The sequence below is a fragment of the Desmodus rotundus genome, chromosome 11, assembly GCF_022682495.2.
Source record: "Desmodus rotundus isolate HL8 chromosome 11, HLdesRot8A.1, whole genome shotgun sequence".
In the NCBI taxonomy this organism is placed as follows: Eukaryota; Metazoa; Chordata; class Mammalia; order Chiroptera; family Phyllostomidae; genus Desmodus; species Desmodus rotundus.
In genome coordinates, this window is record NC_071397.1 from 1,743,111 (window position 1) to 1,760,464 (window position 17,354).

Below are 17,354 nucleotides of genomic sequence, written 5' to 3' on the forward strand. Positions count from 1 at the left end.
GCGAGGCGAAGACAGCACAGAGTGGGAGTAGACAGGCGAGCTCTGTGCTTCTCGACACAACGCAAAGCCTGGAACGGCTTACACTCTTAACACCGCGGTGGCACAGCCTGGGGCCGTCACAGCCCTGCCTTATGGTGACAGGACAGGGCCAGCCTGAGGGGCAGGGACGAGAAAACCAGAGCTACAGGCGCAGGAAACGTCGCTGCGGAAGGGAGCCTCAGTCTCCCCATTTGCAAAGAGTTTAGGGGAGGCCATCTAAGGCTCCCTCCAGGCTTTTCGCCCCGAGGGAGGGGGAGGGGGTGTTTAAGGCACACCTTTCCCCAGAACCAGTCCAGCAGCAGTGCCAGGCGGAACTGGGGGATTCATTTGAGATTCTGCATGTCAGCCAGGCTTTATGACACCCCAGCTGGACAGGCCCTGCGGGGAGCAGGGATTAAGCCATCCGCTTCTGGCTGCAGCTCATCGGGAAGGATGGGGTGTGGGGGGTAGAGGTTTGGTGGGGACGGAAGTAACAACACAAGCATCACATACATACACCCTAGGAGAAAACAATCACATTTTTTAACCGTCAGTCGGATTGGACACTGGTCACAGGGCTAGACAAGATCCTGGGGGTCCCTTCCATCCACAGGCATTTTCCCTTCAACTGCCGGGTCAGGGAAAGGGAGGGGATGCCCGGGGACAGACTGGGGGTCCGGGGTGGCAATGGGATACTCAGGGGGCTCAGGGCCGTGGTGACTTCCCCGCTATTACAGAAGATTTCGATGTCTCAACCGCCTGCTGAATACAGGCCTGCACACGGCCCTCACTGTCCCTTGCGTCTCCAGGGCAGTAGCCTGGTCCCCAGGAAGCAGGCTTTTCCTGCGAGGCCCAGACCCACTGAAGGACAGTAGGCTGCGGGTCAGGGAGCCAGACAGCTGGTATGTGGGGGTGAGAGAGTCAGAGCCCCGAGGCCAAGCAGACCATATATTCCAGTGTTCACAGCGGGTGCCACAGACGGGGTGCAAGGGAGTTGGGGTTCTGCCCGAGACCCCCCAGTCACTGAGGAAAAGGCCCTGAAGCCAGGATGAGGCTACCAGGGCGCATCCCTGGAGAGCCCTGTCTCCAAAGTCCACTGATTTTTGTTGGCATTTCTCTCTTTATCTTTGTAGTTACTTAGTTTTCCACTCTTTAAATAATTATTATAATTACTTTTAAGTACAAAATACACAGTGTTCTTTCTCTTCTCCTCGTTTGGGGTGATCGGGAGGCCAGTTTTAAATGAGTGTGTCAGCTAACCGGTCACGGGCTCCAGGTGGGAGGCCCACGAACCCCAGATGCCTCCCCTCCCCTGGGGGGTCCAGGCACCCCGCTTCACCCCTCCCCTAGTCTGCCCCATACCAGGGGCTCTCAGCGCCCGGGGCCCAAGGTTCCCAGGTGGTAAGGAGCCCTCTCCGCAGGTGGTGCGGAGCTGATGCTGTGGGACTCCAGGTGGGCCTGGTTCGGACCGACAAGGTCAGACAGAGAAGGCCCTAGCCCATGAAGCAGACAGGCCCCAGCAGCACCCCTCCCCGCCTCGGGGGGGCCCCCAGGTCCGCGAAGGAGGCATCCAGCACAGGCAGCTGCTCCAGCACAGGTGTGCGCACCTCCAGCACCGTCCGGCCTTGCTGTGTCTGCGGGGGGGGGGGGGGGGGGGGGGGGCAGGAGAGAGGGGAGTGAGCATGGGGGCGGGGCCGCCCCCACGGGTGTCCCGCCCTCAGGCCCAGCGGGCCTCCCCTCTGAGAGCCCTGAGCAGCCCCCCGCCCCACAGTGTCACATGTTCAGACTGGCTGAATTTCCCTCCACAGAGTCAGGCCGGGAGAGCCAGGAAGGCTGCCCGCACCGTGTGTGGGAGTGCGCGCACTCAAGACCCAGCCTGTGCGCCTGGGGTTTGTCTCTGAGACTGCCTGCCTGTGGTGGGCTGTGAGTGTGTGTGACTCCCCAGGGGTGTGTGTACATGGGGGGGTGCGCTGTGGGATATTAGCCAGCACGACCCCACATGTGTGTGGGGATGTATGTGCAGGTCGGGGGTGGCTGTGCCCTGCGCCTCCAGGGGGGTGTTGCTCCTCTGCCCCACCCATGTGCCTCTGCTGGGCCCCTGTGTAAATGTGTGTGCTCGGGTGACTGCTGTCCGCACACAGGTGAACCCCACTTCCATCCTCCCCACCCCTTTCCCCCATCCATATCTGACCAGGGAGCTGGTCTCCTGCTCTCCCTGGTGCCCCTGCCCCAAGGGCCTTCCTGCAGCCTGAGCCTGGGACCCGCCCCTCCCGGGCTCTTCCTGCTTCCCACCTGACAGCCCTGTCTGAATTCCTTGACATAGGGGCTGGTGTCTGGGCTCAGCTCATCTTCATTGGCCCCTTTGAGCTTCAGCTGGCCTTCCGGGGCCACCCCAGAGCACGGGTAGGAGACGTCCTGGTGGGCGGAGACGCTGAGCAGCCGCAGGAAGGTGAGCTGGACCACGCCTACCGGGGAGCCCTCCGAGTCCACGTAGGAGAACTGGCGGGACAGGGGGCTGGGTCAGGGCCGGCAGGGCAGCCAGAAGAGGGCGGCTGGGCCAGGGGCGTGAGCAGGCAACAGGTGGGAGTAAAGGGCTGGGGAGAAAAGAGGGCCCAGTGGGAGCCAGGAGACTAGGGGTAAAGAGCAGGCGAACGTGTGTCTTGGGTGGCCAAGGCAAGGAGGCGAAGTGAGCGTTGAGGGCTGGTAAGAAGGAAAGGAAGAAGGGCCAGGGGGCTTGTCTCATAAACCCAGAAACCACTCCGCCCTGGCAGGGAGGGGCCAGTCCTGGGCCAGCTCTCACCTGTGTGACGTCATCCCGGGGCAGCACACAAGTCTCCCCTCCCGCTGTGAAGTTGCAGAACACCCTGAAGGCATCCCGAGCACAGCCCTGGTTGGGGTCAACCCAGTACTCCCCTGTGGGGTGAGGGAGAGGGGAGGGTCAGGGCCCTGAGCGCTTGGACCCAAGATGCGCTTTGCCCCAAAGTTCCTGCTCCCCCAGCCCTCCCTGCGATGCCGCCACCTCCCAGCCCTCTGACCCCCGGGCCCCAGCAGCACCCCCAGGCTCCTGACTGGATGTGTGGCTGTGGGTGTGCACTGGTCTGTGTGCACACACGTGTATGTGCACGTCAGGCTGGGGCAGCCTGGTGCAGCCACATCAGCTTCTGGTGCTGAAATACTTCTGACCTGGTTGGTGAGTAGCCGCTGCTCCAGTCCGCTCACCCCTCACCGCCCCCAACACCTTCCCCAAGATTCACGCAACAGCCATGCTGCCGGTCCACGCCCGCGCTGCCGTGAATAGTTTTGCGTCCCCCGAGGCCGGCACTGACCATCGGGCAGCTCCGGGTGGCAGAGCTTCAGATCCTGGCAGGTGCGAGCAGGGCTGTCCTGGGTCCCTGTGGGCCGTCTCATCTGCTCTATCTCCTCCCGCAGGGAGTCAAGTGAGCCAAAGATCTCCTCCAGCCCCCCAGGGCTGCCCGGGGCCCCCCCAGTTCGTGCGGCCTCGTCTTCCTGTATCAGGCGGCTCCCGTCCACTGAGCGCCGAGTCTTCTTGGGCATCTGGATGGGTAGGGGCTGGATCACCTCACCCGGGGGTCCCTGGGTGGAAGGACAAATGGAGCGGGTGACGGTGGGGCAGAGACACACCAGGGCAGAGAGGGACAACCAAAGAAGCAGGCCATGACTCCCAACTCACCGGGTGTCCCGGAGGGCCCTGGACGCCCTTCTCTCCCTTGGGTCCGGCTGGGCCCTGCCAATAGAGTAAATGCGGTCACGGAGGGGTGGATGTCACAGAAGGGCCGGCCCGGCATCCAGGCAGGGAATGAAGGGCTGCAGTGGGGGGCATGTGTGCTCCGCAGAGACAGCTCCAAGTCCAGCCTGGGGGAAGGGGCAGAGGTCAAGGCTGGCTGGGGTTTACTCACTGTGGCTCCTTTGGCTCCCTTGGGGCCAGCAGGTCCCTGTGAAATGAAAAACAAGAAAGAGATGGTCACCACAGAAAAACGCTGTGGCACAGAGGAATGGAGAGGCAAGGTTTGGAGGCCACAGGACGGTGGGATTGCCACTGGAGGGGCAGGTGCGGGGGCATGGGGACATGGGGACTGTGGAAGGATGGGGGAGGACGTGCTGCAGGCGTAAGAACGTACAAGAGAGACCGAGGTCTATGCCTGTGGACGGGCAGCTGCCATGGAACCCACTGGGAGATTATAGAAGGAGAAGCAGTGAGGTTTAGTGGAGGAACAGACGGATACTCACAGTGAGGCCAGGGGGCCCTCCAGGACCAATGGGGCCAGAGGCTCCTGGGATACCCTAGGAGAGGGAGGGCCTCCTTCAGCTGGGTCCTCCTCCCCACTCCCTCCCTCACGCCACCCTGAGTCCCCACTCACAACCCCCCCCACCCCCAATGGGAATCACCACCCTCAGCCCACCCAGACCTTCCAGGACCACGCCCTTTACTCACTGTCTCTCCCTTCTGTCCAGTGGAGCCCTGAGGTCCAGGAAGTCCCCTATCACCCTTCTCTCCCTGCTCCCCAGGGGGCCCAATCAATCCGATGAGGCCTGGGTGACCCTGGAGGAGAGGACGGGTAGTCAGGGGGATGCAGAGACGAGACACACGGATGCTGAAGGGGACCATGGGGGTCAGAGCCCAGAGGATAGGAGAGACGTGGGCACAGGGGCTGTGAGCAGTCCTCCCTGAGTAAGTTCCCAAAGACTTGGTGCTAGAGGCCTGGAACAGCGGGAATTCAGCATCGGCAGGTCTCAGGAGGTAAGTGTGAGGGTGAGGGGAGAGGCACCTGGCTACTTGTCTGTCTGTTGCTCACCTTCTCTCCCTTGGCCCCAGCGTCACCACGGAGGCCAGGAAGCCCTGGAGGTCCCTGTGGGGAGACCGGAAGTTACTCTTTCCAGGGAAGGGTGAAACCAAGCTCTCCGCCCACCACCTCCCACTTCCTCCAGGGCTTCAGCTGATGCCCACTTGTCCCAAGGTGTCCCATCACCCCCACTCACCCCACCCAATCCACAGTCACTCACCACAGGACCTGGAGGCCCAGCCTGACCTGTGGCTCCAGGACGACCTTGCTGGCCCTACAGATTCGAGGAAATCACAGATGTCAGGAGTGTCCCCTACTGTGGCTGCTCAGCCCTCCCCACCCAGCCTGTCCCCTCCACGACTCACCACTGGGCCCGGGAGCCCCCTCAGGCCGTCAGGACCAGGTTTTCCTGATGCGCCTGCAGGACCCACGGGGCCTGTCTTTCCCGGGGCACCCACAGCACCAGGATCCCCCTGAAACACACACAAGGAACGTGTCCTCCTAAGGGGCAGAGGCAGGGAGTGCGGGTGGGGGCAGGGAGTCCAAGGTAGACTGAGACAGGAAGTAGGGTTGAAACCTCAGGAGCCCCAGGGGCAGAAGCGAGTATAGGGAACCACGTCCCCAAAGGGGCGCGGCATGGGGGAGGTGGACAGGGGGGTCTGAGGAGCAACGGGGCGGGAAGATGAAGGGAATGTCCCAGCATCCAGGGCAGCCTCTCCCTACCTTGGCTCCCTTCTCCCCTTGTCGCCCCTCAGGACCAGGTGTGCCAGCGGGACCCTGCAGGTGGAGGTGGAAAGGAAGAGTGGATGAGGGTGCAAAGGCCCATTCACACGTGGTGAGAGCAGGTACAGCTGGATCAGTTGCTAAAATACTTAGTAGTTCTAAGCATCTGGCGAGGAGCCACTTACTGCCCCACCTCCTACCCCAGCCACGAAAGGGTGAACCCCTGGCCCAGCAGGGGCCCTTCCCCCAGTGCCTGTTCTGACTGGGAGATGCACACCACCACCCCCGCAAGGCCTTTCATACCACACCCGAGGAACACACCTGAGGAACACACGTACCTAAACGTGCAGGGCATGCTTACGAACACGTGTGCTCAGCCGCCCCCCACAGGATGCCAGGCAGCCCACCTGCTATTGCCCATCCTTTGCCCACCCCACCCAAGGACTGCCCCTGAGGGCCCCAGGTGTCCACCTCACTTACACGCTTTCCAGGCGGTCCAGGGGGTCCATTCTCCCCAGTGGGACCAGGGGATCCCTAGGGAGGGTGAATGAGTGTTTAGCCTCCAGCCAAGAGACCCATCAGGAGTGGGGCAAAGAGAAGCAACGGGTCTGAAGGCCTGGGCTCAGTGGTGGGGAGAGGGGGTCCCTGGCCACTCACAGGCTGCCCTGGCTCGCCGTCCTCTCCACGATCACCCTTTGCACCATCTTGGCCCTGCAGGGATGAAGGAAGGTCAGAGGGCCCCAACCTGGCTGGTACCACCTAAAAATTGCTGATTCTCCCATCCCTCCAGCTGCCCTGACATACCCCTAGCTTCCAACGGCCAGGCCCACCAGCTACACAGAGGCCCACCCCCTCTGCCCCTTCCCCCCACTGGGTAAGACTCACTCGAGGGCCACCTTCTCCAGGAGGGCCAGGGTCGCCAGGAAAACCGACAGGACCCTAATGCAGAAGGAAAACAAAGGTCAGGCTCACAACCCCCAAGCCCACCCAGGGCCTGTAACACAGGCCCCTGTGGACACACACCACACTCTCCCTCTCTGCCAGCACCACCCTAGGAAGAGGGTCTCCTGCACCCCACCCCGATGCTTACATGCCGTCTAACACATTCGGGCATTAGCTAGAGGCCGTCTCTCTCATGTTTCCGCTCTCTGGATCCTAGACTCTGTACAGCCTCCCCAGAAGTCCCTGTTCCCACAGCCTCCCTCCCAGGTACCCCTCACTCTTGGTCTCCCCACACTCCAAGATCCTCACACACCCACTCCCAGGTCTCCCGTTCCCAGGACTCTCCTCTCAGCCCCTCCCCCATACTCACAGGGTTCCCTTTGGGGCCATCATCCCCTGTGGGGCCTTTAGGCCCTGGTGGTCCCGCCTCTCCCGGCTGCCCCGACTCTCCTTTCTCCCCACGCTCCCCGCGTGGGCCCTGGAGAAGGAGTAGAGGGTAAGGATGGTCCCAAGGGGGTCCTGAAGACCAACGATGCAGCCCCTGCTTCCAAGACACCTTCAGCCTCCCCAGTCCCCTCAGCACAGGAGGGTGCACACCGGAAGGCAAGCCCACAGCAGGTCCCCTGCCCTCTCGTCCCTTGGAGGAGGGCGCGGCAGGGCTCACGCAGACTCAGGGACCAGGGCCCAGAGAGGGTGGCTGGGGCACAGACTCCTGGGCAGTGGAGAAGGTCCAGCTCCAGGAAGTCATGGCAAAAGTGGGGGTGGTGCTGAGGGGTGAAAGGGATTGGGGAGGGGTGCCTCCAAGCCATCACTCACCTTGACACCTGGCTCACCCTGGACCCCAGGAGATCCTGATTCTCCTGGCTCCCCCTGCAAGGAGATTGGGGTCAAAATCCTCCTTCCCCAAAAAATACCCTGACATTACCCATGCTTCGTTCTCTTTTGACCCCCAATCAAAACTAGCAGAAGTCCAACCCCACACCCTCCTGAGACCACATTCACCCCCTTCCTAGTTACCTTCTCTCCAGGGGGACCCAGGTTCCCGACACCTCCTGGGGGACCTTGAGGACCCTGGAAGAGGAGCAGAAATAGGGATCATAGTTCAGGAGAGGAGGTGCCGTTCCAGAGGCTGGCCTGGATGGGGCCCCAGGCCGCGGCAGTGAGACAGCAGGAACCCTTCTTCCCCGGGGCCAGCGGCTTCTAGTGGCGCCTGGGGCGAGTTTACAGTCTGGGGAGAGGGAGGCACAGGACTGATCTAAAGGGACAAGGGCTGAGAGGACTCACATCAGCTCCATTGGGTCCAGCTGGGCCTCGAGGTCCCGGGGGGCCGGGTGGTCCCTGGGGAGAAACAGATACACCCTGAGATAAGGCAAGGAAGCGAGGGGCACAGCAATGGGTACACAGGAATTGTGGGGGGTTGGGCCAAGCAGAGCTCCTGAGCAGGGAGGAGGAGGAGGGGCAGCCAGGCCTGGGGCGGTGGGGGTGGGTCAGTAGCAGTGGGGTGCTGGCGTGGGCTGGATGGGTGGGGAGTGACTAGTAGGTGGGGCCGGGGCCAGTTAGGGTCACAGACCATCAGTGGGTTCACACTCACCATAGGGCCCACGTCCCCTGTTTCTCCCTTCTCTCCAGAGGGGCCTGGCAGACCCTGTGCAGGTGCACACAGCACAGACCCAGCTGAGCAGCCCACCCAAGGCCGCCAGCTCCCTCTGTCGGGTGCCACGTGCCTGCCCTCAACCCTCACTCCCGCCTCCCCTTCCCTGATCAGAAGGAGGCTGGCAGGGTCTGAGGCGGACATCAGCTCCTGACCCCGACTTTCAGCCCATCTCCACCCCGCAACTCACCTGTAGGCCAATGGGTCCTGGGGGCCCATTGAACCCTCTTGTTCCTTCATCACCTTTGGCCCCAAAGTGTCCCTGGGGTCCTCGGGGTCCGGGCTCCCCATCTGCTCCCTGAGGTAGGGGGAGGGCAGGGACAAGGACACAGAGATGGTCACGGTCAGATATTCTCTACCCACAAGCCCCACACAGAGCGGGGTGGCAGGCCGAGAGCCCCCTCCTCCCATGCCCAACCCCAAAGGCGGAGGGGAACTGGCGGCTGCTGGGATGGCCAGCCCCTCTGGCGGAGCAGGCCAGGCATCAGTCACTCACCGCTGCTCCAGGCTGCCCCACGGGACCGACGGGTCCAGGGGGTCCAGGAGGACCCTGGGGGAGGAAGAAGAGTCAGAGACACCAAGACAGGGAGGAAGGCCAAGTGGGAATGAGGTTGAAGGCCAGAGGTCAAAAGTCAAAGGTCATGAACACTTACATGTTCACCTTTGTTCCCTTTAATGCCCTTCTGTCCGGGGTCTCCCACCTCACCCTGGGAGAAGACAAATGAGTCGTTAGAGAAGGGAGGTGGAAAGCATGGGGACAGTAAGGAAACAGGGATGGGGGCCACGCCCAGATCTGCAGTCTCATCTGGAAAGGATTTGGGTCCAGGGGCTGTGGGTTCCCTCACCTTGTCTCCATCCTCTCCTGCCACACCTGGAGGTCCAGCAGGACCAGGAAGCCCCACAGGACCCTGCACCCCATCACGGCCAGTGGGACCAATGGGGCCCTTCTCACCCTGTGGAAAGTAAAGAGAAGAGTCACGACCTGAAGACAACCCTCACCCTCAAACACCCCCACAGGAAACCCTCTGTAACCCAGGAGCTCACAAACCCCTCCCGGGCCCCAACACTCACCGGGACACCTTTCTCTCCTGCTGCTCCAGGGGGACCCTGAGGTCCTGGGCGCCCTGGGGGGCCAATGGGTCCTCCAGATCCTGCCGCACCTCGTTCCCCAGGGGATCCCTAAGAGAGGAAATGGAGTCAGACCCCCAAGGAAGAGACCACTGCCTACCCACACCAGAGGACCCCTGACCATGGTTCCCAGAGTAGCGCATCATCAGATGCACGATGGCTGACCCTATAGTCCCTGTGCCCAGACATGGCTGGCCGAGATCCAGATCCCACTCTTCACTCTTCACCCCCTTTCCTGGCTCCTCCCCACTGCCCCAGGGACCCCAGACTCACTGCAGGGCCAGGAGGACCAGCCGGACCTTCACTTCCCTTCAGACCAGGTCCACCCTATGAACCAGAAGTTTAGGGTAACAGATGTGAGACAGGAAGGGGGGACATCATGGGAACAGGGGTCCAGGAGATAGGCAGGGTTGGGGGGGCAGGCTCAGAGAGATGGGAGTAGGGTGATTCTGAGGGGCACCACGGCCTGCAGTGACCTATTGTAGGCGGTCCACCGGGATCATACTCACAGCAGTGCCCGGGAGGCCTCTCTCTCCTGGGAAGCCCCTCAACCCAGCGGGACCGTCCTTCCCTGGGGCCCCAGGAGGGCCAGGGTCACCCTAAAAGGAAAGGAGAGGTGGTACGCCACAGCCACACTCCCAGATCATGCAGAGGGATCTCTGACCCCCCTCAAATCCCCAACCCTGGTCCCCAAGCTCCCTCTGCCCAGCCCCTTACTCACCTTTGTTCCTTCTTTTCCAGCTGTTCCCGTCAGTCCCTGCTCTCCAGGGGGCCCTGGGGGGCCTGGATGGCCTCTCTCCCCCATGGGCCCGGTTTCTCCTGCAGCTCCCTGGGAAAGAGTCAGAAAAACTCCAGTCTCAGACCTTTCACCCCACTATCTACCCAAAGCAACCACCCTGGCCTCCCTAAAATACCCCTCTAGAACCCCTTTATCCCTGCCCCAAAGCTTCTGGGAAATTCCTGGAGGCTCTCCTAGGACAGCGTTCTGGTATTCAGTCCCCAGTGGGGCGCACCTACACCACCTCATGTCCCCACTGGGGAACTGCCACTTCTCTGAGCCGAGAAAATGAGAACTGGCCCAGGGAACAGACTGACATTGGGCATCAGAGCTAACAAACCCCATCCCTGCCATTGATTGCAGCCCCGCCTTTTACCCCAGCCCTGGGGTCCAGGGCAGGGCCCTGTGATGGGGAAAAGGGAGGAGAAGGCAGGTAGACTAACCCCAGAGGGCAGACATACCTGAGGTCCTACCACCCCTGGGGGGCCAGGGGGGCCGGTCTTCCCTTGGAATCCCTGAGAGAGGAAGAGAGGAGACAGCAGTCAGGATGATCAGGCATGCACACTGGGGCGGGGAGCCCCAGTGCCTGGAGGAAGGGCGGGGTCACTACCACGTCCTTGGCCATGGGTCTGGCTGGGGAAACACCAGGACGTTCTCCACTCTGCCCGGAGAACCTCCCTGGCCTGGCGGGCCTTCCAGACAGCTCTGCAGTTGGAGGGTCGGAGGGGGCCAGGGCATCACTTACCACTTCTCCTCTCTGGCCTGGGTGTCCCGGCAGCCCGTCCTTCCCAGGGGGGCCCTGGAAGGGGTTCAGATGTCAGGTGAATTTCAGGCAGGGAAGGGAATTGGGAAGAAGGACTCAGAGAACCAAGGCAGGCCAGATATGAGAGGTCAGCTTACCGGAGGTCCTTTGGGACCAGGAAATCCGTTGGGGCCCTGAGGCCCTGGGAGACCCTAGAGACAGAGCTGGGTTGAGCAGGGAAAATGGGAAGGGATGCTGCACAAGGGACACAGCTTCCTCCCTCCAGTAAGAGGAAGCTGCTCCAGTCAGGCTGGCTCCCTGGGGAGCATGGGGACAGGGACAGTCGGGTCACACTCACCCTTTCTCCAGGGGGCCCGTGGGGGCCATCACCACCCGATGTTCCCTGCCGGGAAACAGAGTCAGAGGAGCTGCTTCCAGCTTCCCCCAGGTCAGAGGAGTTGCAGGGGAGCTGGGCTAAGGGACAGACTGCCCATGGGGCCCTGCCAAGACCACTAACCTTAGCTCCAGACTTCCCAGTAGCGCCTCGGGGTCCCCGCTGACCCCGTGGACCCTGGAAGAGGAGAAAGGAGTTGTTAGAAAAACCAACACACCCCTTTGGATCTTGAGCTCAGGTCTCTCTCCCTGCTGCACTCACCGTGGGGCCCCGCTCTCCCCGAGGCCCTGATTTCCCCGACAGGCCCTGGTGGGGAGGAAGCAGAGACAGCATCACCCAGAGCAGGGCTCCCCACGGAGCAGCCCTCCCCTCCACACCCGTTCTTCCACCAGCTTACCCGGGCCCCCTTCTCTCCACTGGATCCAGGAAAACCAGGGAACCCTAGGGACCCCTGGGGGAAATGGAGAAGAAAAAAATTGAACGGTCAGAAAAGGGAAGGGCCTAGGAAGGGCCAAAGGGAGGCAGAAGTGGTGGTGGAGGCCTGGTGTGGGAGACCTGGGCTCTGGCCTTCAAACCCCTGCTGCTCGCTGGGCCTCTGTGCTACATCCTCTCTAGACCCCACTGCTTTGTCGGCATGCACTTCCTGCAGTCGGGTGTCAGGGAAGGGAAAAGGAGGAGGGGGCATCATGTCACCTTGGGGCCCTGGCGTCCAGGATAGCCAGGCAGACCAGGAACACCCAGCTTGCCCTGTGGAGGGACAGCAAGCAATTAGGAGCACAAGAAGCCACGATACCAGTCCGTCCCTGGAAAACCCAACCCTCAGACACAGGAGCCAGCCCCCACCCAGCAACATGCCCCACCAGACCTCCAGCCCTTCAGCTCCCACCTCATGGGCTGCCTGGCTTTTGTAAGCTCTCCTCCCTAGAGTGAATCCTCCCCAAGTCCAGTGCTGGGATCTTGTCTCCCCTGTGTGTGGGGACTAAAGTCTGCCGCTCCAGCAAGTCCTTGGGGCCTGTGATCTAGTCCCTACCTGTTGACCGCGGCTCCACCTTCCTCAGCACACATGCCTGTCCCTTGCAGGCCTCCACACAGCTGGGGACTGCCTCTGCCCTCTGCTCATGCTCTGCACCAGCCCAACTGCCCGAGCACGCACCCCTGCCTCCTGGTGCTGCAGGCCCATCCTGCCCAGGCAGCTGTGGAGCGGAGGTCGGGAGCAGGGATTCTGCCACCTGGCTGCCTGGGCTCGTACCCTGGCTCTGCCCCTCCCCGGCTGTGTGACTAGCAAACATCTTAACCTCCTAGGGCCTCCGCGAGGCGGGACCGTCATCGTGCCTACAGCACAGGATGGATAGGACAGGTTAGCGCAGTGCCGCACACGGTAAGTGCTCCAGTGCTCCGTGAGAGTTAGCGCTGAAGACCCAGAGCCCACCTGCTCTGGACTCCCTCCCTGCTCAGAACTCCGACTGCTCTGAGCCTGGACACACGCGGTCTGCCTTGCACCTCAGTTACCCTCCGACAGCCTCTGCGCCCTGTTCCCACCGCTCTCGTGTAAAGTCCTCAGGACAGGGACTTGCCCTTGACTTCTTCTCCATTGCCCCTCAACCCATCAGTGTTCAGGAGATGCCATATAAAGAGAGCAGCATAAGGAATGCGTGGTCATATCTGATGGACTCACTGACTCCAGCTGCTGGCATCCCCGTGCCCACCCTGATCCCAGCGCCTATGCCCACATTCCCTCCATGTCCCTAGAAAACACAGACACAGATTCCCTCATCCCCTGTCACCTTCTCGCCCATGAGCCCAAGGGGCCCAGGGTCTCCAGTGGGTCCAGTTCGTCCCTTCGGCCCCTCAGGACCATCCTCTCCTCTAGAACCAGGGACTCCAACTTCACCCTGAGTGAGAGGGTTGGAGAGATGGGTGTTGGGGACTGGGGCTGTGGGCTGGGCCCCAGGGGAGAGGCAGGCCCCGGTGAGGCCGAGCGGGGTTGGCAGGGGTCCCAGAGGCTTTCGCAGGGCAGGGAGCCGCACAGGGGCAGGACACTGCTGTGACCAGAGGGGTTGCTACCCTGCTGGGATCGGGCCCTGAAGAGTGCAGAGCACCAGGGATGGGGACTCGGGTACCAGTGGAACCGGCTGGGCAGTCCAAAGTGGAGGATCATTAGGACTTAGAGTTGGGGGGCAGTGTAGAGGTTTCTACTCACCCTGTCACCTTTCACACCCATGTCACCTTTGAACCCGGGAAAGCCATCGTCACCCTGAAAAAATTGGGAGCGAGAAGACACCCCAGATGATACAGGGCCAGGAGGTTAAAATGGAGGATTTGGAGAACACGGGTGGACGGGTGGATTTCAGGAGCTGAAGGGCAGCATGGGGCAGGCAAGAGGGATGGAGGTGGGAGGAGATGGACGAAGAGGTTGGTGGGGGCAGGATGGAGGTGTTGGGAAGTTAGGGCACATTGCTCACCTTTTCACCCTTATGGCCCTTCAGACCCCGAATTCCATCCACACCCTGGGGTTGGACAGGAGGGCAGAGACGGAAATCAGGGATGGGGGTTACCTTCAAAGGGCCGAGCCCCTGAGACCCTAACTGGCTCCCCCAAACACAGCCCTGGTTCTCCCAGTCTCCTGGTCTGTACCTTGACACCTCGAGGTCCGGGGTACCCTAGAGGACCCTGAGGTCCAGATGGACCCTGGAAAAAGAGAGAGAGGTATCGCTAAAGGGGTCACAGGGCGGGGGCCTCAGGGGTTCGGAAAAACGGAAGTGACACCGGAGAAAAGTGTCAGAGCCCCGTGAATGAGGAGACAAATCCCAAGGACTCTGAGAGCGCAGAGTCTGGGCGCAAACCCCTTACGGGGTGGAAGGGGGCAGGGAAGAGCTCACCTGGTTTCCTTTGGTTCCAGGGGGACCTTCCTTCCCGGGGTGACCCTGGGGGTAGGGAATAAAAACGTGACCACTAGCCTCTGCCACCTTCCCTGTACCCCTCTCCATACTTCTTCAGCCCAAATTCTCCTGTGACCTGATAAAGCCGACTGACCGTGGGAAGGCACCCTCAGCGACCTCCCTGTGCCAGGGGCACGTGGTATGGATCGTCGCTGAAGGTCCCTGGAGGTCATTCAGTGGGGTGGAGGAGAAAAGGGCATTTGGAATAAGTGGGGGCCCACTCACCGGGGATCCATCTGAGCCAGGCATGCCAGGGAGCCCTGGTTTCCCTCTGGGGCCCTGCAGGAAGATGAGGAAGTTCAGGGTCACCAGAGGGTCAGGTCTGAACATGGCTACAGTCCCAGCCAGACATTTAAGGCCCTCCTGACAGCCCCCGACCCAGCACATATCCTGTCCCCCAGATCACTTAGTCACTCACCTTCTCCCCATGGGGGCCGACGGCACCCTGAGGCCCAGGGAGACCCTATACACAGGGAGAGAGAAGTCACAGGGGCCCCACAGGAGTGGGCGCTCTCCCTCCAGCCAGCATCCCCCATGCAAGGCATGAGCAGTGAACACTTGAGACCCTTAATTTCTTGTCCCCATCCAGGTCTGACCCACTGTGGAAGCCCAGGGGGAGTCACCAAAGTTGGAGAGGGGGTGGACAGGACTCCTCACCTGGGTCCCAGGAGTGCCCTGTTGTCCAGGAGGTCCTGGCTCTCCTTGTGGTCCCTAGAAACGGGCAACCAGGCACGGGTCAGGAGGAGAGGGGACATACTTAGGGTGGAGCTGAGCCGCAGCAGGAACAGCCAGAGGGCGAGAACCACGGCAGGCAGGGGGCAGAGTGGCGGCAAAGGGAACAAAACCTTGGCAGGGAACTTGGGGGCTAAGGGTCAGGTGGAGTCTCCTGCCCATCACTCACCAAGCTCCCTTTGGGACCATGGGGACCATCCATGCCTCGGACTCCCTGAAACGTGAGAGGGGCATGAGCAGGCTGGAAGCTGGGCCCAACCCTGGAGAGACCTGTGGTTTCTGAGAGGCCTGGCCCTCCAGAGGGTGGGACAGGCAGACCCACATCGGTCAGTCCTCCAGTTCATCCCAGACCCAAGCAAACATACCCGGCCCAGATCCACAGGGCGTGGGTCTGTGGGTTTTTTTCCCTTGAGGATTTTTTTTTTTTTTTTTTTTTGGCTATGTTCAGAGCCTGTGATGTCCTGCACCATAAGGCCCTAAAAGGGCACCTGGGGGTGGAGGCTGAAGTGGGGCTGGGTGGGGGCTAGTGAGGTGGAACTGGAAGGGACGCAGGGGCAGTTTTAAAAGTGGAGATTTGGAGAAGTCAGGAGTCAGGGGCAGTCACTTACCGGTGGTCCAGGAATACCAGGTGGGCCTTTAGGGCCAAGGAGACCCCGAGGTCCCTGCACCCAGGTGAGGGGAAGATACAGCATGCATGGGTGAGAGAAAAAGTGTCCCTTTCATATCCATGGTCATCCTCTGGCATCCTCAGAACCCTCCCTGTCCCCACCATCCCTCCTCTCAGCCCCCACCCTCCACACAACCTGATCCCCAAACACTCACCGACTCTCCAGGCAGCCCCCGAGGCCCAATCTCCCCATCGTCTCCCTGGAGGAGGAGGACATGGTGAAGTGGCCTCACCTTCCAGCCCTCTCCCATACTGAGCCCCTGCCCCGGCCACACTTACCCGCTCTCCATCCTCGCCGGGGGGCCCAGGAAGGCCCTGGACACCAGTATCACCCTGGAAAATGGGCAGACAGGTAAGAGGGGCCTCAGAATCCCCAACACAGCAGACGCTGAGCCTCTCCAATTACCCAACCAATTTCAGCCAATGTGCTCCTGCTGGTACCTCAGCCTCCTTCCCTTGCCTTGAGACTCCTACCCGCTAGTATACTCACCCGGTGTCCCTTCTCCCCAGGAAGCCCTGGGAGTCCATCAAAGCCTCGGTCACCCTAAGGGAAAAGGGGGCAGCCCATGTGAAGTCCCAGGCCCTTTCCCACCCCACCCCTCCCTACTGTGTCCTGCGCGGGGAGGTGCCACTTCGTAAAGGAACCTGGGGAACTCTCATCCTCAGAAAACTAAGGAGAAACTAACGAGCTCAGACGGAGCTGCAAGCTGAGCGTCAGAGAGGGGCCCAGTCTGTCACCTTTACTCCTGGCTCTCCGGGCATCCCTCGAGCTCCGTCAGCTCCCGCTCGGCCCTGCAGATGCAAGGGAGGCGTCAGAGCAAGCAGGGGACAGTCCTCCACACTCTGTGCCCCATCTCCCACCCACACCCATCTCACGCTCAGTCACTTACCCTTCGCCCAGCCTTGCCAGGAGGGCCTGTGAGGCCCTGAGGTCCTCTGGGACCCTAGGGAGGGAAAGTAGGGAGGGAAAGTCAGGGCCAGGGTCAATGTGCATCCGAGGGGGAGGCACTGAGTTGGGGATCAAATGCGTGGGGGTGTCACCTGAGGCCCTAGATCTCCAGATTCTCCCTTCAGGCCAGGGCTCCCAGGATGTCCCTGTGAGAGAGAAGACAGGTTGGCTATACTGAAGGACACACTCAACAGTGACCTCAAAGCACCCCAAAAGAAGAAAAATAACTTTCGATGTGTTTCCTTTCCAGAACTATCCATACCCCAACACACAAATGAAGAGTCTCCTACCCCACACCCTACTCACTCACCAAGGGTCCAGGGCGACCTGTGTATCCCATGGGTCCAGGGGGCCCACGGAGTGCCAGCTAGAGGAGCAGAGGACACAGCAGAGCTGAGAAGAGGCTGTTGGAGAACTCCCAACCCCAGTACTCCCTCCAAATTCACCTTTCCACTCCTAACCCTTGTTTCACTCTCCCCAACCTTTCTCTCAGCCCCAAACCAACCCAGACCTTCCCCTGCCCTGCATTCCCTCCAACCTACCCTTCCAACCCTTCCTAGAGTCTTCCCTTTCCCACCATATACTCCCTCCACCAACATGCTCTCAGCTCCACTCACCCGTGCCTGCTGCAGAATCGCCTGGGCCTGAGCCTCCTGGGCAGCCACCACAGGGCCCTTGTCACCACCACCACTGCCAAACCGGAACTGATGGGCAGGGAGAGAAGGCCCAGGTTCTCTTTCAGGAAATCCATGTGACCTTCCCAGCCAGAGGTGCCATCCAGCAATCCTGCCCCAACTCCCAGGCTCGGGGACACCCACTGTGCCCTCCTCCGGCATCTTCCATAGGTCGTTTTCAGATGATCACTTAGAGGTTTTCAGAAACTCAACTC

At 61.2% G+C, this 17,354-nt stretch overlaps 1 protein-coding gene across 5 annotated transcripts in view; it reads right to left on the reverse strand.

Annotated features, from left to right (window-relative positions):
* Positions 1-541: 541 nt before the first annotated feature.
* COL11A2 (collagen type XI alpha 2 chain) overlaps positions 542-17,354 on the reverse strand; it is a 29,023-nt gene continuing 12,210 nt past the window's right edge. For all 5 annotated transcript variants that reach the window (XM_024557719.4, XM_024557721.3, XM_053914176.1 and 2 more), the window contains 54 exons: positions 17,083-17,169; positions 16,776-16,832; positions 16,558-16,611; positions 16,407-16,460; positions 16,255-16,308; positions 16,007-16,060; positions 15,796-15,849; positions 15,672-15,716; positions 15,458-15,511; positions 15,019-15,063; positions 14,775-14,828; positions 14,536-14,580; positions 14,343-14,396; positions 14,058-14,102; positions 13,813-13,866; positions 13,641-13,685; positions 13,379-13,432; positions 12,963-13,070; positions 11,872-11,925; positions 11,576-11,629; positions 11,440-11,484; positions 11,302-11,355; positions 11,143-11,187; positions 10,943-10,996; positions 10,788-10,841; positions 10,504-10,557; positions 9,986-10,093; positions 9,774-9,863; positions 9,538-9,591; positions 9,208-9,315; positions 8,982-9,089; positions 8,790-8,843; positions 8,633-8,686; positions 8,327-8,434; positions 8,077-8,130; positions 7,770-7,823; positions 7,503-7,556; positions 7,302-7,355; positions 6,856-6,963; positions 6,429-6,482; positions 6,201-6,254; positions 6,024-6,077; positions 5,544-5,597; positions 5,186-5,293; positions 5,041-5,094; positions 4,833-4,886; positions 4,472-4,579; positions 4,267-4,320; positions 3,936-3,971; positions 3,710-3,763; positions 3,345-3,612; positions 2,819-2,931; positions 2,311-2,517; positions 542-1,652 (listed from right to left, as the gene is read on the reverse strand). In XM_024557719.4, coding sequence (XP_024413487.2) covers positions 1,512-1,652; positions 2,311-2,517; positions 2,819-2,931; positions 3,345-3,612; positions 3,710-3,763; positions 3,936-3,971; positions 4,267-4,320; positions 4,472-4,579; positions 4,833-4,886; positions 5,041-5,094; positions 5,186-5,293; positions 5,544-5,597; positions 6,024-6,077; positions 6,201-6,254; positions 6,429-6,482; positions 6,856-6,963; positions 7,302-7,355; positions 7,503-7,556; positions 7,770-7,823; positions 8,077-8,130; positions 8,327-8,434; positions 8,633-8,686; positions 8,790-8,843; positions 8,982-9,089; positions 9,208-9,315; positions 9,538-9,591; positions 9,774-9,863; positions 9,986-10,093; positions 10,504-10,557; positions 10,788-10,841; positions 10,943-10,996; positions 11,143-11,187; positions 11,302-11,355; positions 11,440-11,484; positions 11,576-11,629; positions 11,872-11,925; positions 12,963-13,070; positions 13,379-13,432; positions 13,641-13,685; positions 13,813-13,866; positions 14,058-14,102; positions 14,343-14,396; positions 14,536-14,580; positions 14,775-14,828; positions 15,019-15,063; positions 15,458-15,511; positions 15,672-15,716; positions 15,796-15,849; positions 16,007-16,060; positions 16,255-16,308; positions 16,407-16,460; positions 16,558-16,611; positions 16,776-16,832; positions 17,083-17,169 — 3,852 coding nt within the window. In that variant the 3' untranslated portion in view covers positions 542-1,511. The remainder of the gene's footprint in view (positions 1,653-2,310; positions 2,518-2,818; positions 2,932-3,344; positions 3,613-3,709; positions 3,764-3,935; positions 3,972-4,266; positions 4,321-4,471; positions 4,580-4,832; positions 4,887-5,040; positions 5,095-5,185; positions 5,294-5,543; positions 5,598-6,023; positions 6,078-6,200; positions 6,255-6,428; positions 6,483-6,855; positions 6,964-7,301; positions 7,356-7,502; positions 7,557-7,769; positions 7,824-8,076; positions 8,131-8,326; positions 8,435-8,632; positions 8,687-8,789; positions 8,844-8,981; positions 9,090-9,207; positions 9,316-9,537; positions 9,592-9,773; positions 9,864-9,985; positions 10,094-10,503; positions 10,558-10,787; positions 10,842-10,942; positions 10,997-11,142; positions 11,188-11,301; positions 11,356-11,439; positions 11,485-11,575; positions 11,630-11,871; positions 11,926-12,962; positions 13,071-13,378; positions 13,433-13,640; positions 13,686-13,812; positions 13,867-14,057; positions 14,103-14,342; positions 14,397-14,535; positions 14,581-14,774; positions 14,829-15,018; positions 15,064-15,457; positions 15,512-15,671; positions 15,717-15,795; positions 15,850-16,006; positions 16,061-16,254; positions 16,309-16,406; positions 16,461-16,557; positions 16,612-16,775; positions 16,833-17,082; positions 17,170-17,354) is intronic.